Source organism: Synchiropus splendidus, chromosome 9 (genome assembly GCF_027744825.2).
Source record: "Synchiropus splendidus isolate RoL2022-P1 chromosome 9, RoL_Sspl_1.0, whole genome shotgun sequence".
NCBI lineage: Eukaryota > Metazoa > Chordata > Actinopteri > Syngnathiformes > Callionymidae > Synchiropus > Synchiropus splendidus.
Genome location: NC_071342.1, coordinates 24168555 through 24194725, shown reverse-complemented (window position 1 = coordinate 24194725; position 26171 = coordinate 24168555). Strand labels below are relative to the sequence as shown.

The window sequence follows — 26171 nt, the reverse complement described above, 5'->3', positions numbered from 1 at the left end:
CAGTTGAGAGGCAGATAGACGAACAGGGCTTCATTAAAAAGCAGCGGCGACTGGCTCATTCATCCGCTCTTATTCACGAGTTCACGCGCGACACACACGCACGTGAAGATCCGAAACGTTTCCGTGCTCTTCCGGTCCAGATGAACTGAGGATTATACTGAACGGAGCTCCAGCGTCTGCGCGTCACATTTGCATGTGAGGAGTCCCCGCGGGCCAGCTTGACCCCCCGGGGTCATTTATCAAAGAAGCCTACAGTTTACGGGCCCTCCACCAAACTGTGGACCTACGTCACCGCTTCCGCCCTGTGACCCCCCTCCTCCCTCCCTCCTCCTCCTCCTCCTCCTCCTGTGTCTCTCCCTCCCCCGGCATCGTCGGAGCTGCTCGGCTGCCTGCAAACCAACATGGAGTAGCGAGAGATGGGGCTCTAGCGGGGCCACCCCTCGGTAAGGAAGGGAAAAAAAGGAAACGGCGACGACGCGGTTTGAGCGCACAAACTGGACGCGGACTGGTCGGTGAGAACAACATGCGCCTTCGGACTTGAGCGAACGCGGAGCCCGGTGGAGAGGAAGAGGAGGAGGAGGAGGAGGCGAAGAAGCAGCGGCCGGACACGGCGTCTGATTGTCCGGGAGGCTGAGGCCAGCTCGGCCGTCGGGAGCTGGAGTGAGAGCCGCCGCCGCCGCCACCACCAGCAGCAGCAGCAGCCGTGTGGCCGCGCAGGGCCCGCAGCGTCGATCCAGGCGGATCCGCCGAGCGTCGCACCAGAGGCGCAGCGGGGATTTACGCGGAGTCGGCGAGAGAATGACGAGCATAAAGTATGCCAACGCCGCGGTACCGTACCTGAGGTGAAGCGAGAAAATGATAGAAGAAACACACCCAAACGAGTAAGTGCTGCTGCTGCCACAAGTTCCTCCAACTTGTGCAGCTCCAACTCTTTGTTCTGCATCTTGATTCCTACGGTGTGTGAAAGTATTGACAGTGGCTTTGAGGGCGAGGGGTCCCGAGCCCCCCCAGACTCCTGAGAGAGAGAGAAAGAAGATCCGAGAGAGGAGGAGGTGGAGGAGTGGGGGGGGCGCGGGGGAAGCGTGGGTGGATCGGAAACATTTTCTGAGAGGATCGGAGGCCCTGTTGCAGCAGCGGAACTCACCGAGTCCAACAGCAAGTTCCAGCTCTCCCCCCGCGGTGCCGCCGCGCGGGTCCGAGCGGAGCGAAGGCAGGACGTGGACGTGTGGCGAGGCCTTGTGGTTCTGCGCGCGCGCGCGCCTCCAACCGACGGGGGAAGTCTCACAGGATATGAGAGATCCGATTGCCTCGTCCGCCATCTCTTTCTCAATCGCCCTCATTTGCATAGCCTGCCGCGCTCCATTCATAAAAACGGCAGATCGCCGTGTAATGGAGCGGAAACATCGGGCCGTCGCGTGCAGGCCGGGAGAGCGGCTGGCGCGCGCGGGCCTGGACCCCGGCTGCAGTCCGACCCAAGTGGTGCCGGAGCTGCGGCCCGTCACTCTTCAACTCTCCAGAGAAACATGCTGCTTCTTCCATCCACATCTGTTTTTAGAAGCATGTCTTTGGCTTGCCCAATATATTGTTTGATGATGGATGGCCTTGTTATTTAGTTCGATATTTTGGTTTAGCTCACGGTAAAATACAAACCCCAAAGGTCGGAGGCGAAGCTGCTGCCTGTTCCGGCTAAATTTCATGTGAGCTTGCACGACAGTTCACGTCACGCTGAAGAGACGTGAATCACGTATTTCTGTTGCAACAGACTCACTAAAGCTGTTTATTCCACTGTACTCTCGGTTTGATAAGGTCAAGTTTTGTTTGCCCTGTTTCTGGCCTGAGCACCAGTGGACAGGTGTGGAGGAGGCTATTGTTGAGGCGAAGAGATCGCGCACCGTTTTTCAATACGCTGGCTATAAATAGCGTTGATATGACGGGCTTCCAGCCGCATCCACGGCGAGCGTGTCCGCAGGAATGCCTGACTTGCAGGCGAGGGTGGAAGGGCCAGCAGCACCGGAGGGGGACGCATGACGCCGGCTCATTCATAAAAGCCCTCTAACCTTCAGGCCGTCTCCATTCATGCTCGCTAGCCGGAGCCAGTCTGCGCCGTGTGTGAGCCGCAGACACACAAGCAAGGCCACTGGGTTTCAACTAGGGCTGTCAATAGACTTGATCTCAGTGGATCACACTAAAGTTAGCCCGCGATTCATGGCAAATTAATCAGACTGTGTGTGTCCAAATGAACTGACAGGAAGATGTTCTCTTCACCAGTGAGGCCAATGATGTTGGCACTGTTGTGAGTTGTTGAGCCTCTTCTAAAGAACATTCTGGATTGTTTGTGGTCTGTTGGCTTGTTGGAGTCAACACACGTTTGGTCACATCGACGAAGAGAGGGAAGACGTCTGATGGAGGACAGGTGTGAGCAAGATAGGTCCAGGAGTGGAGGAGGCAGCCCCTGATGACGGGAACGAGCGGAATCTTGACTCTTCTTTCCTTGATATTGTGTCAGAGACATTGCAAACAAAGTGGCCCAGGTCATGCTAGTGATGTGACCTGCACGCAGTTCAGGAAGTGGCTCTCTGTTCTAAAGGTTCTGTTGTGTCGTGGGAAGGACACACAGCAAAGTCGCGTCCAACCTGAGATGCGAGTCAGGGTCTGGGGTGATGGCCTCCCCCATCCAACCATGAAGCTCTTCATGGTTCAGACCGGAGCGAGGTCATTGTCAAATGAAGGACATGTTTAGATCCACCACGCTCAACATATATCCCGCAGAGTCACCGCCTGCTGGGAGCTATTGATCCCATGTGTGCAGGGTCAGCGTGGACTCTATCGAACTGATGCCGGGTGACATTCAGCTAAAATCAGTGAAACATAATCCATCGCCGGCCGCAGAGATCAGGACAGGCCGGCACCTTCCCTCACAAGTGCTCAGCTCCGACGCATCTTTGATGTTTGATACGAAAAAAGCGGCAGGTGTTCTGTTGGCTGGCGTCAAACTTCCGGTGTCCTTGATGCGCGAGGCATCCGGTTCACTTCCGTCTCCTGTGTGGTACACGTGCATACTTCTCGGTCCCTCCAGGAGATGCCGATCGCAACTATGAACGCCACTCCAACCAAGTCGCTGCAATTTGTCGCGACTTTCCCGACAATCCGCCACTCACTTGAGTCTCATTTGGCCCGCCCCTTCCTGTGGCACGTGCAGCGTCATGTTCCCTCCCTCCTTGTGGAGATGGAGTCATGTGCGACGCCAAACATTTGCCCACACGCATCATGTTTGGGCACATCCTGTGGTTCAGCTCCATTTTCACAGAGCACCTTTCTTAAAAGAGCGGAGGAAAATATCCAACAGCTAGGTCCGACTTGCGTGTTTTTCACGTAACACCACATATCTTTGTCAGCACCTCAAACGTCATGTGTTTGGTGCTGCGGCTTTGTTTTTGGTTTATGTGAGCAATTAACTTCATATTTCATGAGGAAAAATATTGTGGCAGAGAATCCTGATATCAATTCTTAGCTACAAAAATTGTGATTGATATTTTCCCCTGAAACGTGCCGGCCTAGTTGGATGTCTGCTCTCCACCACGACTACACGCAGCAACAGCAACAGATGTCGAGCTAATTTGAAAAAAAATTAACATCTTCTGCGCCTGTTTTGCCAGCCAACACTGGGCTACACACAGTTTAACCCCAAAACAGAAACCAGGGATCCAAAATGAGTAGAGTACGAGTACTTGCATTTGAGTAACCACAGATACGGAGTACAAAAACTGCGTGCTGCCATAAAGTGGTGTCAGTGTCGTGGTATCAGTAGCCATTCTATGAGTACGAGTACTGAAGCCGATAACCAACACGACGCTTCTGAGTGGACAAGACGAGTGAACTGTCACTCATTCCACGTGTCTGGACGGCTGAGAACATGATATTCCAACTGTGGATCGTGGGAAACGAACAATGATGGTGTGAAACAGTCATGTCTATTGGGGGGCAGGAGGGTGAGTCCTGGAGCCCCGCGACACTCCTCCAGCACCGTAGCTGTGCGTGTGCATGTGGGAATCTAGAGGAGCACATGTGGAATGCTGCGGTTGTCACGTGACATCAGTGTTTCAAATCAGCCAAGACGATGTCTTGGATGAAGACTAATCAGAGAGGATGAAGGTCAGATGACAGGAGGAACATCTGCTGAATGTACATGGTGCTGAGCCACGCTCACACGCCAGGTCCACACACACCTGAAGCAGGAGCAGGCTGGAGCCCAGTTATTTTGAAGTTCAACTGAGGCATGGCCCAGTGGGGTCCAGCGCGAGGGCCCAACAGAGGGGGTGTTTTCCCCAGGAGTCCTCACTGGGATAGATGCACTTAAACACGCACACACACACACACCCATCATGTGGAACAGATCCTTGTTAACAGTGTTTCCTGTGTTTTACTCATCGCTGGTTGCCATCCGGAGCCTTTATATAATAGACTGAGCTGTTTATATCTGAGGAGCAAACAATGGCCCCTGATTGTTTGCTTGTTTTTTTTTTTTAAACGAATCTTTGCTCCTCAGCTGACTGGACGACCAAGGTTATAATAGCTAGCATTTCCACTCCCTCCACTCTTGGGCGCCCTCTTCTCGTGGCACCTCTGGTGCCTGAACGCGGGGTGAGACGCCTCGCTTCCTTCATCGCTCCGTGCGACACCCCCACCTCCGTGATCGACACACATATCACAGGGAGCTATGTGAAGAATGCGCTCATGTAGGTATGCGCCGCTGTACAATCTGTTCCCTGTCTCGGTTTGAGGCCAGCCTCTCCGTGTCGGATGGTTTCAGGGCTGCCGCGGATTGTACCGTGACAGTGATGTGGCGCCTCCTGCTGCACAATGGCACAGGTGAACAGAAGCAGCAAAGACCTTCCCTCACATAAAGCCAGGGTGAGAACAGAATGGGCTCGTCTTGGCGCACGTTAATGATGTCGTACTGTGCTGTTTGTGGCCGGGATTATCATCAGCAGACAAACGTTGATGTGAAGCCTTCTGTGACTGGTTGAATGGCATCGCACGCGGACAGGAAGTGACCTCGTGTCTCAGGAAATCACTTTCACTTGGCTCCTAAATGTATCTGATGCAGTCAACACAGCGAAGAGGATGAGTCAAAACAATCCTCCTGTTGCGTCATCACAACCACAAAGTTCATGTGCAGCGAAAACCTTAATTTCTTTACGGTCAATTTCATAACAATGAAGCAAAAAGACAGTGAAACAGCGCAGTGGGAGGTGGAATGTTGAAGCGATTGGAAACCACTGCAGCACACGTAACAAAGCGACAGATCATTGGTGGAAGCCAATGTCTCACGTCTTGCTCAGTTATGTATCGGAATACTTTCCTATAAGTCATTTCACCCTGTTCATGTATTTAAAAGCACCTGTATGGGAGCATAGAGCTGGGCGACACAGCATCAAAATCTTTTTTCATATCGCTTGATACTGATTATGATCCATATTTCTCAATTTCAAAGCGTCTGTCAGGAGAACTAATGAAACTGGAAAAACTGGAGTTATTTTAACATTGTGTTGACGTTAAAAAGCAACAAAGCAAGAGTGGGCTGAGCCAAGTCTTCACGGATCTCCATGGTTGTACCGTAATCCATGAGGTGATGCGTCTTCATGTGGCTAAAAACATCTCTTTGTCTTCTTCTCCTGAGTCTTGCAGCAGTGAAAGCGAGTCGCAGACACTCGCGTCATCTGCCGTGTCGGAACTGATAGCTCGGTGGCTAATGCTACAGTCACTCTGCGATTCTCAGAGAAAGTTGCCAAAAACACCAACGAACAACTCGTCTACTCAGGGTACCCCACAGGAGTCACCCCCCCGACCTGATCCGGAACCTTGTACAGCCAGTCCAGCAGCGACATGACTGAGAAACACGGAGGCTAAGCAGGGACTTTTGACCTTTATTGAAGTGATGTCAGTGTTGAGTTGCAGTTGCTTGTTAGTTGAAGAAACGGGGACCTTCTATGTTGGGCTCCACTTAAAAAACATCGGCATCCACCAGAAACTTTCCACGATAATAGCGAACGATGAACTGCCCCTCGGAGAACAGACTCGTGCAAAGGATGTTCTGAGGTCCGGCGCCTCGGGGCGCCTCGTGCCATGGCAGGGCAGAACTATCGACATCCCTCAGTTATGTGAACCAAGCGAAACGCTGCAGGTGAGACTGTCCATGGCAAAGAGAATCCAAATGAGCGTATCGCTTACATCTGAGCAACGTGGCTGACCAAGTGTAAGAGGATATGGAGTATTATTGCAGCTCTTTGTTGGACTTTCACTAAGAGGTTTAGAACCAATCGGCTTAATGTGAGTGGAGTTTCCTGAATCAAGACGAAGGGCAGGCAGGTTGACCTCAGCCGCGACAAAGTCTTAAAGTTCAGCGCCAGACTGACACGTTGCTGGCCGAATCATAACTAATGATTAAATACCGAAGCCAAACACGATGATGAGTTCAACAAGGCGGAGGAAAAAAAAGCAATGAAGGTAGGAAACAAGGATTCTGTGGCTCTGAAAATGGCGCTGGGCTCAGGAGAAGGCACCGTGGAAGAGCCGGCAGGGGAGGCGCTCCCTGAGGAGGCAGCTCCAGGAGTGGTGGCTGGGGTGTGGGATGCTCTCGGTCGGCGTATCCTGACCTCTCATGTGGACTGACACAGTGGCTCTCACTCAGTCTTGTGCTGCCGGGACATGTGAGCGTTCCATATAACTCCAGCTGATTGGCAGAAAGCCGATCCAACTTCCCCTCAGGAGCCTCCACAGTCAATAGTTGTGAATGAACTTGATTCACCTCCCATTCAGTGGGATCTCTCTCGCTCGCTGGTCAGAATGGAGCCATTTAGCTGGAAATGTGAAGATGTTTTTCATGAAAACTCAAGTGGAATAAGACGAAGTGCGTCGGCGTGGAGGAGCGGCACATGACTGCTGCAGTGCCGTCTCTGCTTCATGTGCTAGCATGTCAACAGTGCTAATCAATTAGCCTGACGCTGACTTCCTGGTCACGGTGCGTGACTGTGCGCGGGGTGGGGGGCGGGGCCCGTGCGGGGGTGTGTGTGTGGTTTGTTGATTAGACCGAGGTGCGGCACAGCCATGCCTGGTCAGAGGAAGTGGAGTCGCCCTTATCGCACACGGCTGCCCTTTTTTATCGGACACACATGAGCGGGATAGCAGACCTGATAAGAGCCTGCTTCTCTGCCCTCTTTACTGCTTTATGACCACACAAACACAGGCGTCTTGATTCGCCAGGCCTTCGGCCCACTCTGACTGAGGAAGCCTCCCCGAGCAGCAGGTTTAGTCACACTCAACACAGGCAAACAGACGGTCAGACATGAACACTGAGGCCTTCCTCTTGAGCGAGAACCAAAACACGTGAAAGTGTTGGTCTGACAATGCTCCACTGCTGTCACGTGACCGTCCTCAGAAGGCCAACCATCAGTCGGTTCACACGTTGACTTTCCACTCGTATCATGAAACGACAGTCTTTCATGACACTGGTCGCCTCTTGTCACCGTGCCACACAACCACCTCGGTGAAAGCTGTGAACATGCTGTGCTCCGCTTCAGCAGATACACAGTTCATGTTGTGAGCTCAGAAATGAGTGCTTTAATTCTGAGATGCGGGTCAGACAGATCATCCGGTCTGAAGACCGGGTTCATCATCAGGTTTTAAGCTTCTGAAAAATTGTTTATGCACCATCTTGCGAGTAAATAAGCCACGTGTCTTGTGACCAATGAGTTTCACACAACTGTGTGTGTGACAGCACACTATCCCCGTGGGGTCCTTATGTCTTCATGGGGAGCTTTTGCCGGTCCCCACAGGTCCAAACCTCAATTTGAGGATGAAGACTTCAAAATAACTGGGTGGTTCTAACTGGGTTCAGAGTCCTGGTTCAGGTGAGCCATGTGTTTTGGATGGTTAGGTTCAGGAGGAGAGGCTGGGGAAAGGGTGATGTCAATGTATGTCAATGACAGTCCTCACAAATAGGAAGACAAACGTGTGTGTGTGTGTGTGAGAAAGAGAGTTTGACTTGAAGTAAAGGGCACTTTTTGTCACAGTACCAGACTCATGAAGGAAGAGTGGAAAGGTTTTTCTGAAGGCATGATTGGTGACGTTGGTCTCAACCAAGCTGCTGTTGTCAGTTCGAGATGGATCCGATCTGGTGTCCGGTTCTGATACGTCGTAATTGACGGATCGTAAATTCCTGAGATTGGGGATCCATGAGCGAGTGGTGAGCTTTGGCTCCGTTCTGGAAATTCAGTCGGTGGTCTGCAGCCATTTAGCCTGCTAGCATTTAGCTACACGGGGCGCTAAAGTTGTTTGCTGAATGGAAGTAGTTCACTGAACTCTCAGGCACATGGCGCGAGGCTTGACGCAGACAAATATCAATCTGTGAATAAGTATCTAAACTTGAGTCGGCTGGAAGCCAAATTAGCTGAGGCTGAATCCGTGCTGTTGGGCTTCAGACATGCGCCTCACCTAGTCTTTCTCTTTCAATTGGAATAAAGGGCATTTGAGGTTTATTTATTGAAGCCAGAAGGGCCAGTTTATTTACTTTGCTAATCTGACGAAGCAGCCTCAATAACTGTCTGTCTCGGAGTAAACACACGCAACAGAAGAGGTGGCAAATGCCTTTTCAGGACGCCTGCTTGCAGAACAAGAGCTGGCCACACCCAGGGCCTTTGACCTCAGACCTGATGGCAAGCGCTGCATTACAGCAGGATGTGATTCATAAACGGCCTGCTCTTATCAATGAGCTGTGTGGCTGTCCTCAATTTACCCACGTAAACATGACTCACTGAAGACCGCTCCACCAACCTCGTGGGTTTTCAATCGGCCGTAACCGATGAAGACTGCACTGGACATCACCTGCTTCCGTGGTTAAGCGCCCATTTAGCCGGACGTTTATTGGACAGCTGATTTCATTGGTCAGCTACAAAGGCCAGATAAAGGCGAGGAACTGGGAGGTGGGGAGCGTCCGACTAAAGAGCGAGAGGGGTCGGCTTCAGCCTCTCACTTGCACCTTCCGGCAAAGAAGTCACCAACAACACACCACTGACCGTCTTCCCACCAAGTAAAAGCAACACTCTGGTTACCACCTAGCGGACGCTCGCATTCCTCCTCCTGTCAGTAGCATCGCTCAAACTGGGCCCCGATATGTTGCTTGTGGAGTTGGAACTAAAGGAGCTGTGAAGATACCCGGTGGCCAGAGATGCACCTGCAAGTGCAACCTGCAGTGCTAAATCTGACGGAGAGGACCATCCTGCTTGATAAAGTCTCTTCCGTTCTGCCCTTCACTGCCAGCCTCTCCCAGTTTCTTCATCTTCAGTCAGTCTGATAATCATCTTGCTTGAAAACAACGTATCACAATGTTTCACTGTTGGGAACCTTCAAAGCTTCTTCGCCAGAGAGGTTTTTTTTTCAGCGCGACGTTGAAATGCCTCCAGTATTAGCGTGGCCTTGGAGGTACGATGTTAACCTCTACTTTTAGAGAACGACAATGGCGACACAAGCCTCTCCCAAAATGGGTCCCAAGCATTGAGCCTTTTTAGACACGCTAGCGCCCCCATTTTGGAGTAAAAAAACCCGCGGTTCTTGGTACCTGAACACTAAAGAGTTGTTCCTCTGTACATGGCTGTCTGGTGCTGCCATGGCAACAGCAGAAACATCACTCTCCGCATCATAAATCAGTGTATCATTAAAATGGTTTTAAAGCAGTTATTTTTAGGTTTGAAAAAAAAATCTTGGACAGGTTCTTTTTTCAGTGCGGCATTTGCTTGGCCAGAATTAGACGTAGCTCCCAAATGTGCGCGTGTGTGAGTGGATGGCGGAACGTGTGGTCACTCCCATGTGCATTAAAGCCGAGCGCTGCTGCCGGTTGGGGCCGTCTGTGTGTTCCAACCACAGATTACAGGGCCTGTCAGCAGACGGCCTATAAACACGGGACACACGGCAGCCCAAAATCTGACATGTTCATCGCAGTGGGCCGACGGCTGGTGTCGGGTGTCCCCGAGCGGGTGAGCTTATATAGCGCAGAATTCAGTGTTATTTCTGTTAGCGGGTGGTTTGGACCTGCGGTTTCATGACGAAGTGTGTCACATTTGAACCATGGAAATGTTTAAATGGCTGCTCGATTGTAACACTTTTCTTGGTGTCTGAGCTGCTCTAAAGTTAGACCGGATTATTTTGACGGTCACAATCGTTGTCCTCTTTGTCGCCCCCTTTGGTCCTGACCTATGTTCGTGTTTATTATTAGACCTTTCTGTCTTTTGAGTCACAATGACCTTCATTAAACGCTATGGTCAATTTCAGAGTAGTAATTGTTTCTACCTCAAAACCTTTTGTTTTTCAGTATTTGTTTTTTCAAAAAAATATTTTATTATTCCAGAAATCAGGGGGCAGGACCCAATCATAGAGTTGGAGTGGGGGTGAGGGGGACACCCTGGACAGATGGGAAGTCCGTCAGGGTACAGGCGGTGAATCAGGAAGACGGTGAATCGGAGTCTTCTAGTCACCTCTACGAAGTTTCTCTCATGTCAACATATGTTGCAGCATGTGGCCTGGTGAGTGAGGGGTGCCAGCCACTTCTAAAACCTCCGGTTTCGGATCGGCTCTTGTGAGAAGCATCTAATGTCCCGTGCTAAACTATTTCAACCTCAAGTCGATTCCTATCTGAAGCAGCAACGTGGTTTCTCTCAAACCACCCGGTGCCTCAGATGTTCAGCGCTGAGGCGAATATCATTAGCTACTTCACAGGCTTTTTGTCGTCGAAAATATATATAAATAGATGGGTGGCGTGCCTGTTCTGAATTCTGTTCCTCTGCGTAGTTGCCGTTCAAGATTTCCACGTGGCTGACGAGAACCTGAATGACAATCTTTCTCCACCCGCCGTTGTTTGACTTGTCAAATACAATTATTTCTGCAGACAAACGATCACGACATCTCCAGGGTGTCGACAGCAATTTTACTCTCTAATATTTAACCGTGTCATTTATTTAGCATTAGGCATGCTACTTATACAAAGAAACTCGTCTGAGAAGTCTCTTTCAAGAGCACCTTTCAATGTGTATTTTGGGGCTGTTTTTTAATTCTGTTTTCGCTTCACAAAGAAGAATTTTGACTAATAAAGAAGCTGATGTTAAGCTGAAACGGGGAGTGATCCAGTGGTGTTGGCTAAAGCGAGGCCAGAACACACAGTGGCCGCAGTGATGTTTATGAGCAGACTCAGAGTATCATACTTGGAGTTGACACTTGGATAATCCATAAAGTCCAGGAGCCATTTTAGACGAGGGACAAACGTTCTCTGGTCAAGAGACGCAACTACAACAAACGGTGCTGCTGACTGAAACTGAGCATCGCCACCAATAAGACGGAGGAAACAAGTGAGATGATCGAACGGATCCCGTTGCATTTGGCGGATTCCGGCCAGAGAGAGAAAAGGAAAGTAATGGAGAGCGGCAGAGTGGGAGTGAATAAGAGGTGCTGTTACATAATTAGCTTTTAGAAATGTCTCAGGGATTTAATGTCTCCGTCAGACGCGCACACATAGGTGACCCAACTGGTTCAGCAGCTCCCACCCACACACATTCATAAAAGCGTGTGAATGACAGAGCGGCTGACAGCAGACAAACAACCCGGACAGGAAACAACCGCCGCTTCACCCACAAGCCGCGCACGCTCATGTAAACACGCGCAGCGTCGTCACAGCACACGGAGGAATATCCTGTTATTGTCTGTCCATTCATGTGGACTGTGGCCACGTCCATTGTGTCTCAGTCAGGGTGGTGGCTGTCGTGCTAGAGCCTGACAATGTCTTGTGTTCTACCCTTCACCCTCCATTGTGTTGTCTCATGTTCTGTCCTCTGGCGACTCCGCCGGCTGCAGAATACGCGACAAACGTATTGTGCTGTACTGGCGTGCAGACTAAACAGTGTTATCTGTCCGTGGAGTCACATGATATCGTCTCGCTCTCACATGGAACTTTACCGTCCACTCCTGGTTGTTGAAGTCTATGAATCGGGATGGGTAGCCTTCACCTTTGAACCGTTCCTGGGAATCAGCACTATATGAGAATATGTTTAGAATTTGTTTAATGGTAAAATCTCCTCTTTTCAAATGAGCGTATTTGTTCCTCAATATATGATCATATCAATCAGATGTTCTTGCTGTGAGTCTGTAGTGAGGTTACGTTACGCTTCTAACCCTGGTCTTCCCTGTGTGCAGTGACAGCTACATCGTACGTGTGAAAGCCGTGGTGATGACACGGGACGACTCGAGCGGAGGCTGGCTGGCGCAGGACGGGGGCGCTCTGAGCCGGGTGGGGGTGTGTCGCCTCCGACCGCCAGAGCTTCCGCCTGTGCCGGCCGCCATCGGTGCCCAGTTCCTAATCCGTGGTGAACGATTACCGGACAAACAGGTATAAAGGGGAAAAAAAACTCCTTCAGAATTAGAAATATTCCAAGTAGATGAGGTCGTCTGACCTGTGCGTCTCCCCGCCAGGTGATCTTGGACTGTCCGCTGAGGAAGGATATTTTATACATCATAGCAAACCCCACATTTCACCATTGGAAAGTGGAAGACCGGCGGTGTGGCCTGTCTTTCCAGAGTCCAGCTGACGCCCGGGCTTTTGACAGGGGCGTGCGCAAAGCCATCGAGGACCTGGCGGAAGGTAGACCACGCCCCACACGATCGGTGACCTTGAGTTCGGTGGTCTGAAGCTCACATCATCCTCTGTCTGTAGGATCCACCACCTCCTCCACAGCGCTCCAGAATGAGGGGGAACTGGGTGACGACGACGTCTTCACAGTAAGCACATTCACCACCCTACGTTTTCAGCTGGATCGCCTATAATAGTAGTCAACGTCTCCCTGAGTTTGTTCCTTTTCATCGGGCTTACACTAAATACTCGGCAAAAGTCTCTAGTTGGTGCTGGAAGTGGGTTAAAATGACTTCAATAGCGTGAGCGCATCAGCACGTGACATGCCAATCCACCAAAATATTCCAACTTGGATTGATCTCTCTTGGATATTTGAGGTAACGTGATGGGAGGCGTCACTACCTTCCTGCAGGGACAAATCCCCCCCCCCCGCCCCTTTTCCTGCAACCTGACTCCAGGAGTACTAGGCAGGGTCACAAGGTTACTTCCTGTATCACACCACCTCCCACTCCCCTCAGTCCTCCCAGTAGAAAAGGCGCAGCAACAGAACGAGCAGCTCGCAGCTGTTTCCCAGCTTAGTGCTGGCCCGGTGATTTACGAGAGGAAGTGCCTCGTGGTTCATCTTTGACTCGGGCTGTCTATGAGGGCCAAGACTAATAGGTGCTCTGCAGGGAGTGAACAGCCACTAGAGAAGGGGGGGGGCTCATGATATGGTTTCTAAGTTCAGCTGTAAATCCCGGATCTCAAATCATTTCTCTGGCTGAAACAGACTTTGTTTCACCAAAAAAAGTTTGCTTTCAAAACATTTTACTTCAGAGGACGGAACCTCCTGTTTAACTTGGTAATGATTTAGTCAGATTTCACTCTAATTTAATTCCACTTGATCAACGACAAACTCTTTTCTTTCTTGGAATCATGAAGTTTTTTTTTCACGGAGCAAAAACCAACAGTCTTGTATCTGCTTGCAAAATCTGATCACACATGCTGAACCGCTGCACTATCAAACTTGGCGAGTCTGCCGTTTTAGAAGGTACGAGAAAGGTGACCAGCACAGAAGCGGCAGCTGTTCATTTCACGTGGATATTTTTCAGTCCGGAGCACACGTCATGACACAGTGACATCGCTGCACCTGAAGACTACACTTCCAGTTTGTCCGGTTGTCGTTCCCCTTCCAACCATGTACTCTGGCTTTTCAGGAAAAGTGTTTACTGTTTACACTTTGCAAATTAAACACAAAAAACTAGAAGTGACTGTGTTCACAAGCAGAAGATAAATATGTTTTGCAATCTCACACCTTCTTTTAAGTTGAACTAAACGTTGCTTGTGTAATGAAGTTGTTTTGTTTGTCATCTTAGCGTGAAGCAATCAAGGCTAGCTCTGCTCCCGGTGCTCACTGTCAGACACTTCACGGTTTCTTCCTTCAGTCACGAATCATGCAATTCCACATGTTTAATTAGAACGAGCCATACTTCTACTTTGGTTTTGTGTTGGTAAAAATAAGGCTCGAGGCCCAGAATGGACTTCCTTCCTCAAGAACCAAAAACCTCACAATGTTCCAATGATGGTTTCCGTCTAGTATGAATCGGAAAACAAACATTTCCCTGAGAGTCCAGTCTCCTACTCATGATACAAACACAAAGCAAGTGTCAAAACGCATCATTCCTGAAGAGCTTCAGACGTGCTCTCTGAGAGCAGCTGGCCACTGGTCTCTCTCCTGCTTCCAAGCGCTCAGATGAATAGGCAAGTGTTTTCGCTCTTGTCCTTAATAGGACTATTAAACCAAACATGACAGCCCATCTGACCGACTCTAACATCGGCGACAATCACATGCTCACGGTGCTTCTGTCAATGACCTCCCAAAGTTAGCGGTGGCGGCCAGTGGGAAATGCTGTGGCAGATTTACAGTCTTTTAAAAAAAGGGGGTGGGAGAGCGAGGATGGACATACTTCCTAAATTATTCCTCGTCGAGCGAACCTAAACTTAACCCAGCCCTTCCTCCCTCCCGCACGTCTCCTCTCTCTATTTTGGCTCATTCACAACAGGGGGAGTGAGAGCTATTGAAGCAATTCTGGGCTCATCCCCGGAGAGCGAGACAGGCTTGTTGAAGGATGAATCCTCCCGAGCTTTGGGTTGGGACATGTTTAGTGTCAGAAAATAACTTGAAGTGCCCTCTGTCCAGCCTTGGAGCAGAGCACACTGCAAGAGAGGATGTCCAGAAATACAAAGTCTCCCCCTCAACTCTGTCTCTTTTGGAGCCTTCAGCAGTGTCTGGTCTGTGTTTTGAATTAGTTGCAGCCATCCAGACCAGCGCAGGACTGGTTTTAACTATTCGGCTCCGCCCCTCTGCTAATGTCTTCACCAGGGAGGCGGAGCCTGAAGCGCAAGGCAGCTTGTTTTGTTATTTTTGGCCGGCTGCTCTGAGGGCTTTGTAAGAAAGCAGGGGGAAATTCTCAGCATGGCGGGATCCATGTGGGGTGTGCGGCTCTGGACTCCGATACCATGGGGATAGATCCTGCAGACAGAAATGTGGACCAGCCAGATCTGGGTAAAGCCGGCGAATAATTCGCTGAGGTTTCAAAGATGGCTGGTATGTTGTGTGTCAAGATTGTGTCCGATTGGGATGCTCCCCGACTGTAACCCCAGTTAGAGTCAGTCAGACTGCTGCTGCTTATGAGGCACAACAATTCAGAACGCACATTTGGGAAACTGAGTACTGTTCCCTGTCAAGCTATGTGACAGAACAAAATCAAAGTTTTATCTTTGAAAAACACTGCCGGACGAAAAAAAGGACCTTAGACCCGCACATCAGTGTTAACTGAAAAGTTTACTGAACTTCACTCGACGGTTAGAAAACCGGTTCTGACAACCGACCACGCAACAACCAGATATATCAAGCTCTGAAAACCTTTGTAAACGCTCCCTTACACGTCAGTGTAGATGGAACTGGGAGCCACTTTCAAAGATGCACGTGCATATCTTTAGATGACTTAAAAGCTTCTTCATAAACTGGTCCAAGAAAGCAGTTTAAATGACTTGATGATTGGAGCATTGCTTTGTGCAGCCAGTGGTTCCTGCAAGTCAACTACCATCCACCTTTGCCCAGTGGTGGTCTATTAACCCGTCAGTGTCTGGGCTCCAAATATGAGTTGATTTTCCTCTTTTTGCTTCTCCATGAATAATTGTACGATCAAACAAGGTGGTATCTCACTGCACAAGTCCAGCCAGGCCATGTTTTCCAGAGGGTTTTTTTGTTCAACCCATTAGACTAAAACAATAGCACATACTACTTTGAGTGCATCATGAGAGGTCATGAGTGTACGCCGCTGAGTTCCTCCCCTTCCTCTTCCTCACTATCCCCTAATTCCACCTCATGTTCCTGCCCTGTTCGCCGATAGTTGTCAGGCCTGCTGTGATATTTGGTAATATTGCGGAGCGTTTCAACCTGACCAGCACTCTCTTCCCGGGAAAGGTTTTCCTCCAATCCACATCTCTCGTCCACGTTGTGTCACAGAGTTTTGCCCAGTGAAATGCGATATGAGGTTTAGTTCAGCAAAATAACAAGGCTGTGGGGAAGCAGCCACTGGTTTTTAGGCTTGCGTCGGCTAATCTTTGGGCCAAGCACTGCTAGCATGGAAACAATGGGGGAGAAGATAGGGCGTCCTCCAGGCGTCCCACCTAGAATAAAGGATATCTATCCATCTGAAAGTGAGGTCTTGTTGTCCCCAGGACACCCGGACATCCTGCTACCTAAAAGCCAGGCCCATACTTGCACAATGTTCTTTCATCATTGACATTTTGTGTCAGTAAAGGGAGATTTTTTTCGGTGCTCAGTTTGGTGCATTTGCTAGAGCACTGTACTGCTGCACAATCATAATAATAACATTCAAGCGCACACATGAAGACTAACGTCTCAACTTGGCGTTAACATGCTTCTGTGTAACGGTAGACATAATAAGTATTTAAAAAAATCCCCCATAAAATTAAGGCGTTTAATACATTTCCACTGACATGTCACATGTTAGACATATTTTTCTTTCCAGTAAAAGCTGAAAAAAAGCAAAGTTAAATAAATTATACTTGAGTGTTCCAGGGCAGATGTTTTTTCTCTTTCACTTAAGTAAATCAAATTACCATTTATCCAATGGAATCCCGGGTGTCTCATGCTGGTGATGAAACGGATGGTGGTCATACAACACTTCAGAACGACGAACAGTGTTTGGTTGTGGTTGAGCAGGGAAACAACTTTGACACGTTTAAGTCTTGAGATTTTGATTATTTCTGAGCGTTGAAATAACGTTAACTGCTGTATGGGCTGGTACTGGAGTATCCCATCGTGTGTTTTGTATCACATGAAGAAAAAGTATATGCACATTCTGTGCTCTCTATCTATTTGTCCTGGACAAAGGACAAAATCGTTCCCAAAGTAATGCTCATAATGCTGGTGCTTCTATCTGAAGATTCAGATGAAGAAACTATTTCACTAAAATTTCACACACTATTGTCCTTGCAAACATCATGATTGATGATGATGTATTTGTATCACTACACTTTAAAGGAACAGGGAAAACAAATTGTCAGTTTTATGGAAATTGAAGCGGAAAAATAGATTTAATGAGGCATTTTAAAATAGACTTTTATATTCTGTTGCATAAAACATGATGAAGAACAGAGAGCGTTTGTTCGACTCCACTCAGTGTTGATGCCTTGCTTTTTTTGTGCCCGCAGAGCACCACAGACAGTTCCTCCAACTCTTCTCAAAAACTGGAGAACTCTGCGCCGCCTCTGGAATCATCGCCTCTCCCACACCGACACAGGTACATGCTGGGAAATCGCCCGGACCTGCACGAACCCTACCGGCTCACAGACCACTACTTTTTGGACCAGGTGGGAAGGGTTGGCTTTTCTAACATGCTTTTGTGCGTATGGATTTATGGGGAACAAAGGCGAGTCTAAATGAATGGTCTTCTATCCCAGCAGCCCTTGTCTCGGCTTCCCCACGTCACCTTCCAGGAGGATGAGGAAATAGTCCGCATCAACCCACGGGAACGCAGCTGGGAACGAACCAGCGAGCGGCTTCACGGACGCCCATCGGATCGCTCGTGGCTTACGGGCTATGAGGACTACCGCCACGCGTCGGTGCGAGACAAGTTCCTCCACACGGACCATTCTGGGTCGTACGTCCACTTTGACAAAACGGATGCCCCGAAACACGATTACACTTATCCGCTGGCGCCGTCACAGTTGAGCCCAGACTCTGACCCAGCGATCGGACCCTTGGGCAATAAGGGCCACGGCGGCGGCTCGTATCGCCACGGCTTTTCTGTGGTTTCCAGCCAGCCGCGCTCATTTCTCCCGAGCTCCTCTCCGTCCGCAAACGGGGGGAAGGGGCGCAAAGAAGACGGGAAGGAGCGCGCCCACTGCGAGCACTGCGGGGAAGCCTTTTACGTCTCCGACAACAGAAGAGGTCAGTGCCAGGATGCGCCCGACCCCGTGCGCGGGTGCATCAGAAGGGTCAGCTGCATGTGGCTAGCAGACACCATGCTCTACCACTGCATGTCCGACCCAGAGGGGGACTACACGGACCCCTGCTCCTGTGACGGAGGTGAAGGAGGCAGATTCGGCCCACGCTGGCTGGCCCTCACTGGCTTGTCGCTGGTGGCGCCCTGCCTCTGTCTGTACCCGCCTCTCCACGCTTGCCATCGGGCCGGGCTGGCGTGCGGCTGCTGCGGGGGCCGGCACAAAGCCCTCCTGAGTTGAACTTCTTCAGAGGAAACTATGAACCCAACGCAAGCACAGGGAAAGGGAAGGACAGGGGAGGGGGTGGGACACAGAGGTGGATCAGTAGCCCTGGATCCTTTTGCCTTCTACAAAATTCCAGACACTGAAATAAGCCAAAAAAGCAGTTGTTCTTTTTTCTGAGCAGCCTGGGAAGATAAGCTCCCCCTCACGGCAGACACTTCTCTCAGCTCTCCACATGTTTCCAGTGACAGAGAGCGCTCTTATTCAGGGGGCCTTTTTGTTTTTACTTTTGATTTTATAGCTGACCTATATGTCACGTATCACATATGCAGGTACTTTATACTTTGTACACTGACTTGGTATCAAAGAACTTGAATTATTGTTCTACTATTTTCTCTCCTTCTGCGGCCAATTTAGAATCGAGCCCCGTTTCTCAATCAGACACTAACCCTCGGTGCGTGAGTGCGAGTGTGAATGGTACCACTGTGTCAGATTCTTTCAAGAAGTATTCACCTCCTTTTAAGGCTTATATTATTGAGATTTCATCAATATATATTTTATGGCAGTTGCTAAACAAAATATTAATCTTGTAAATATTTTCAATAAATACATTTTTATCATGTTAAAGAAGTGGTTTTCTAAAGTCGGCCAGAGACATGGTGGATTAGGGTTGAGGGTTAAAGCCCGGGTCTGCAGCTGCTCCCCAAAAAGTCCAGTTATATTGTTAAGAAAAAGAAAAAGAAAAGATGATACATCAAATACACTTTTAGTGCAGGGTTTGCTTGATGTCCGACAGTTTAGTTGAACAACTAAAAAACATATGTTCCAATATTTCTAGATTTTGAGAATCGGACTCTGCTCCTGCAACCGTCCCGCTGACATTGGATGGTTCAGTTGGCTTAGTTGGCTGCTCTGCGCTGCAGTTCCCTGACTTACACATGCCGACCAGCCTTAAGAGCAATAACGCCTCCGCTAGAGCTAATAACACCAGCCCCAAATATTCTGCTCACCAAGGTCGTAACCAGCAGGGCAGCCATCCGCACCCAGTCCCTGGATAACCAATCACGTTAACAACTCTGCCTCAGCCAAAGCCATCTGGTCCATTCCCGATTGTTGAAGAGCTAGTTGCGTCTGGGTGCGATGTAGCGCACCCCAAGTTCAGATGAAACCACTTCTGTTTGCGTCACTGATCCGAAATCTGTGCTCACAATTATTGTTTTGCATCAAGACAAAAGCACGGTGCGTTTTCTCTGATGACCATGTGACATGGTGAAGAGAAATGTCCAGGATTCAGGATGTTTTTTGCAACAAAGTGCAACAAGTAACATTTTAGAAATGAACGACAGTTTTATTACAATGTCTCGGTGAGTCATGGATCCAGGATATAAATCAATGGAAACTGAGCTTCGAATCTTGTATTGAAGTAAGACCACAACGGACAGGTCACGAGCGGGGAAAACTCACTTGGCTTATGCTGCCAGGTCCAGCTGGAGCTGGTGGTGTAAAGCGGCCATTATTTATTTAAGTGAAAAACTTTGCCTTGTTTTTAAGGCAAGAATGAAGTAGGTCCAGTCACCACATATTTGTCCTTGGTCTGGAGTCACTGACCACTGCGCCGGTGTCCACCAGAGACTCCAGAATAAGCGGTAGTTTATCAGCTTACACAAAGCCAGAAATGATGTCGTGTGAGTGCGAATGTTTTGGTTATTTATTCTTTCAAAAGTTGGTGAATACTTTCTATGGATGTGAATCTGCCGCCCTTAATTTCATCCTTCCTGTTTCAGCCTTTAACATCCCAAAGACGTCACTTGTTTTCCATCTCATTCTGAACGATTAACCAGCGCTGCTGGTCTCTGATTCACCCACTGAATCGGACGGTGCCTGCATTTTCATCAATTAGTGCCTAAATATCGCAGAAAAAAAAAAAACATTTTTGGGTTGAACACTTGAAGTCATGCCACTAACACCGGTGCATGCTGTCGTTCCTCTCAGCCATTCTGTTTGTGCACTTAGTTTATATCTAATAAAAAGACATTTAGCACTCATCAAGTGTGGAAACTTAGTATGACTGCGATGAACAATCAGCTGGAGGGTTCGAGCCTCAAAACGGGGGACGATGAAGTCGTCACCCGACACGATAACGTCGCGTAGCGATCGCAAATGTGCTTCATTTTTCAGAGAAATGTGCAGACGAAGGAGCAGTTTCAGGCTTTGCGTCTGATCACATGGCTACTTCAGCCACGCTGTTCAGGAGATTTAGCTCTGAATAGGAAATATGTTCAATGATATTTGAGAAAATGTTTAAGAAGGATGTTTCAGAACTTTCTTCTTAAACATTAAGAATGTTGAAGAACATGTTTAATGTTAAAGAATAACTCCAAGTGCATTTATTTTGACTAAACTGTCAACAACATTCAGAAAAGTCAAACTATTTTTGCCAGGAAAATTGTAAAGGAGAACATAAACAAGTTGTCCAGAACAAGACTTTTCAAAAGTCTTTTGAGTTTGGCCTTTGAGTCTGGTCATGAAAGTCTACTCAACGCTTCTCTGCACATCTCTGGGTGAAAACAAACCCTGAGCTGAAGTGGCACCGCTGTTTCAATAGCATGCGAGACAACGTTCATGGGGAAAAACGGGCGCATTTGTTTCCTATACGAATCAAACGAAGTGAAAAGGCGGCTGCCTCGAGAGCTGCACGCGGCCGCGTCGAGGCCGCCGTCCTTATATCAGACACACACACCAGGTAGTTGCAGACCCTCACATCTGGAGCGACACTGTGCAGTACCTTGTAGGGTCATCAAAGCCGGTCTGGTTGGCACCAGCTGGGGTCCTCCTCTGGAAGCACAGTCCCCCGCCCCATCCACCGTGATGCTTTCTTGACTCCTCTGCTGACCGACGGCAGCGTGAGGGATGGGACCTGGAAAATAATGAACCCGATGAACGTTCCGAAATGAAAAAGCAGGGTGTCAAGTGGTGAAGGGTGTCCAAAAATACAAGCGGAAACAAAGGTCCAACTGTGACTGTAGTGCCAAGGAAATGTCGCTTGCTGTAGCTGAGGTGCAGACGGCCTGAGGATGTCCCATTTCCTTCTCTGGGTTTGTCTGTTCCTCACATCCTGTGCTGTGTGTGTGTGTGCGCGTCCCACGTCCCTTGTCCTCCCCTCTGATCCCCGACAGCTCTCTCACGCTGGACAGTTCTGTTCATGGCCAATGAGACTGGGCAGAGCGTTTCCACCGTAGCAGCGTGTCCTCACATGTGAGAGCCATCTACAAGTGCCTGAACGCATCCTCCTGATCTGTATTTAAGTCCATTAAACTCTTACAGAAATCACTCCCTGTATTGAAGTAGACCCGTTTTTTATGCCTAGTATTTTTACCTCTGTAAAAAAAAGAAGAACGAAATTATATTATATATATATGTATGTATCACGTGTCTGTTGTACATTTTTCTTTCTGCTTTTTTTAACGAGCGTTTCGTGCCGGCTGGATGCAGCTCCTGCTCTGAGAAGCAGGTGCCGTGCAGACAGACTGTGACAGACAGACAGACAGACAGACAGCGAGCGGTGGCCAGGTGTGACGCAAAACTCAAGTGACGTGTGTCTTACCTTCCGCCTCCAATAAAGTCAGAGAAACACCACCACGGCGTCTGAGTCACAGCCTCCACTCACTCACTGCCTCGGAAACATTATTAGAAACTAGGAACTAAACACTATTTTAACGTGGCATCACTTGCATTTTTTGTTTTTTATCGACATGGTCGCTCAGTAACGGCACGCATGCGCGAGAAAAGCCGCCTGCCTGTGACGTCATTACGGCGAGTGAAGTAGGACAGTCGTTAAAGTAAACGTGAATAAAATGTTTTGGATATGATTTAGCTACTGCTGCTATTACGTTTGAATAAGTAGCATAGTTTTTGAGTCGCGTTAAGTTAACCATTATTATTTTTTTCAATAAATGGTAGCAGTTTAGTTTGTCACACACGTACACACTTGTTTTATTTGTTATTATTAAATTCGTTTTCATTGAAACAAGTTACCACTGGACACTCCGGTTTCCTCCCTCTCATCCTAAACACACAATTGGAACATTTAGCTGTTGCTGGCTGTCGGAGCAGTTTTCTGCCCTGTGTAGCTGGAGTGAATTTGAGTCAAGAATGAACTTTTTATTTGTTATTATTTTATTTATTTTATTATTTAATTTGAACTACTTTATTTATTTTTTTGTCAGCACTTTATTCCAAAACACTTTCCTAGTTGGTGGGCTCCCCACTGACCATGGCAATAAATTAAATTCTGATTCTGAAACGACGAACAAACGAATACGAACTGATTTGACATCAAGGAATTACAATTAAAATCAGGTTTTGTTGTCTTAACTACATCAGAAAAACACGGCGCCATCTGGTAGGAAACGATGCATCAGCATCCCGACACTTGAGTCAGGCTTGACAGCAAGCTGCAGGTCGGAAAACAAAATCTTAAATAAGAGAGTTTGGCCAGTTTAAAACACCTGAGGCGCATCAGTATTCCACAGACGCATTGTGATGGAAACGGGTTTTGCTGATAAAGAAGAAGATGCTTATGGTTTAGACTCATTGAAAAGTTAGCTTCAGAACAGGAAGTGAATAAGTTTAGATTTGAATTTGTTTGTCATTGAAAAAGATGTGAACATAAACAAGGAAAGTCATATGAATGTAAAAGGGGAGAACAAAGCCCAGGATCGTGGTGCGTGTTTACAGTCTGACAGTCAGTTTTGACGTGAGTCATGTCTATTCAACTTCACTTGAGGAAAACTTCAGTGACGTTAGAGGCACAGGGGTCAGGGCTGGTGCCCTCAGGAACCTTTGTCTTTTAAACTTGATGCATTTTACCATGAGACAAATCCAAGAGTAAACTAAATAAACGACCAAAAATATGCTCCTCAAGACACATTTGGCTAGAAACAGTGACTCATTTTTATCTCAAGAACTGAAGAATGAAGGAAAAAAGGTCACTTTTCTCTTGCGGGGACAATGGGCGGACGTCACTGCGAGGACCAAGAAACAGGGCTGACACTTTGGGCTGCTGCTTACAACCCGGCAACGGCGCTGGTGATCAGGGTTTGGTGAGAGGAACATCTGGTCGTCCTCCTCAAGCTACACAGACGCTTGGTGTCGTGACTCCAGACGTAATCTGTGAGGAGCTGTAAAATGCGCAATGGTTTCCTCAGGAAGGCCTTCGCAGCAGCTGAGGAGCAATAAACCTGAGGGAGAGAGGAGGTCGGCCTCGGCTCTGAAAAGTGTCAGTGGAGACCCGACCTTTCCAGCAAGAACCTCCGGAGGTTGCTGCAGAGAGAAAAACCCCGGTCATGTACACTCGGCAGAAACATGTGATAGCCATCGAGGGCTGTGGAAAAGCATGTGGGCGATAATGATGGAGCACTGGAGAGGAGGAGGAGAGAAGAAAAAGGAGGTCTCGCAGGGCTTTTCAGGGGCCTGCTCACAGTATCACGGCCCACATGTGCAAACATTTAAGATATCTGCTCTTGTAATGGGGTCAGCGTGGCCCCTCCGCGGAGCACACGTCCCGCTGCAGTGGGCTGGAATGGCGGCTGCGGTCTCGCCGCCAAAGATAGAAAAGCCTTTTCCTGCGGGAGCTCGCGTCCAGCCGTGAGAGCGTCGCTGCTGCCCGTGGCCAGAGCTTGAGAAGAGCCGCAGGATTGTTCCAGCAACCCTGGGCTCACGGCACCTGAGCAACGCTCCTCTCTACCCCCACCCTGTGGAGCGCGAGCAGAGGATGTTTGGGACAACAACTGCTACAGTTATCACCGACCATCGAGATGTTCCGTGATGACCCGGGCTGGAGCGGGTCACATCTCGGGGTCGGCGGATCCTATTGGCCTGGACATCCCTCGGACAGAACCCGTGACTATCACCGCAGTGGGCCACTTCCAAGACCCCTCACCTTCGTCACGTTGGCCACCAAGTGAATCCAGACTCGCACGGACGGTGACACGTCCGTCTCAGTCCGGGACCCAGCGGCGCTGACTGACTTGAGTTCTTCTGTCTCCTGGAGCCTGAAGAGCATGACCCTACTGTGCTGAACCCCAGGGTGATGTCATCAACGAGCGACCCGTTTTCCAGGCCAGACTCATCTTCTACAGGATAAAAATTTTGCAGCTTAAGAGTGAAACTGGAACACATCCCTGTGTGAAAGTGCATTGTGACATCATCGGAAGGCGACAGCCATGGGTCGCCCCTCTACTTTCTTTCAACATGTACCAGGAAATAAAACAATGTCCATCAAGTGAAGAAAGAAGGGTATGACAGTCCACATGATCCCTGACTTGCAAGGGTCAAAGGTCATCCCTTCATCATCCACCGTCCACGTCTTAACTTTGCACAGGCCTGTGGCCGGCGTGGGTTCAGGGGGGTGAAGATCTGTCCCAAGTGTGGCTCTGCCGTCGACATTTTCAGTCACTTTTATACTTGAGCTTTCCCTGAACAAACCATTTTTTTCATCTTGTTTCTGACCTTCAAACGCTGCAGACAGGGAGAGACGGCGGCGAGCGGTCCGAGACCATATTGGCGTGTTTAAGGGCTAAACAGCTTGATGTTTACAGGGTGATGGGCAGGAGGTTTGGACCGAGGCTGCTCGACCATGAGCGGCTCAGAGAGACGTGGACGAGGCAGCGTGGACGCCAACTCGCCCTTCAAATGAAGAGCAACTTGGTCTCAATGATGCAGTAAAAACAGCTTTCATTTCCTGGTCTGCCCATCCGTCAAGCGGCACACAATACCGGGCCCGGCTCAGCCGGCCTTGGCCGCTTCCCACCTCTGTTGAGAAGTCCGCGAGGAAGCGGACTTCAAACGCCTCGGAGGTGAGGGTTCAGGGCTGGAGGGAAGCGGCGGGAGTCGAGGGATTAAAATGGAACACGTCCGGAACAGTCTGGGCATATCTTTATTTCAGGCTTGGAAAACACAGCCTCTTCCTTTGGTGGCGCCAGTCACTGTTCCATTTCCTCTTCAGGAGGATCTGTCACCGTCACCCACCGGAGAGGAGACCTGGCTCCTCAGCAAGCTAGTCACCAACTGTCTTCAGCACCTCAGCTGAGCACAACCTGAAGGTGCTGGGCCCAGTGATGTTGCAGGTGCCAGACAGGTGATGGCTGCTGACGGTCTTCAAACATGAGTCTTCAGTGGCAAAAATCCAAAAGCTTCTCAATCTCAGTTTGATACATAAACACTGACAGAATACTAGACTCGGCAAGTTAAAGAAGCGCTGCTGAGGAAGAACTTTTTTTCCCCCACAATTCAGGTGGAGGATATCGAAGGTTAATGACACAAACTGGGCTGAAGAATCCACAAATAATAGCTGTTTTAAACTGAGGGTCGATCAAGGTCTTTGAAATGAACCGAAACAGTTGCGACTCCAAACAGTATTGTTGTGAGCGATTCCCGACTGTGGAAAACAGCTGGGTTCAGGGAAGGTTCAGGGACCAAACTGCAGACTGGTCTCTGGCAGCTGCACATGGTTGAAACTGAGGGACGATACCGGTCCATGCTGTGACCCAAACGATCGGCATTGAGGTCGTGGTCCCCATGAGTTGTTGACAGTCATCGGGTAACTTCCAAAAGCTGAGACGTGGTGCAGAGGCAAGGGAACCTGATGGAGGTCGGTCGGAGACAGTGGTGAGACGTCAGCTGAAGGCAGCTTCCACGAAATAAAAGCAGACTGAACTGGGATTGTGGCAAGACTGATTTCTCTGGTTCAGAGAGCCAGTTG

At 49.1% G+C, this 26171-nt stretch overlaps 1 protein-coding gene across 2 annotated transcripts; it reads left to right on the top strand.

Annotated features, from left to right (window-relative positions):
* Positions 1 to 371: 371 nt before the first annotated feature.
* Positions 372 to 22207, top strand: LOC128764782 (sprouty-related, EVH1 domain-containing protein 2-like). Of its 2 annotated transcripts, none has more exons than XM_053874915.1 (6): positions 372 to 881; positions 12238 to 12430; positions 12514 to 12682; positions 12755 to 12819; positions 17396 to 17554; positions 17648 to 22207. In XM_053874915.1, the coding sequence occupies exons 1-6, from the start codon at positions 856 to 858 to the stop codon at positions 18425 to 18427; spliced, it is 1392 nt and encodes a 463-aa protein (XP_053730890.1). In that variant the 5' UTR covers positions 372 to 855; the 3' UTR covers positions 18428 to 22207. The 2 variants fall into 2 exon arrangements, with proteins under 2 accessions (XP_053730890.1, XP_053730889.1); XM_053874914.1 differs by having other exon boundaries at positions 17645 to 22205.
* The last annotated feature ends 3964 nt before the right edge of the window (positions 22208 to 26171 follow it).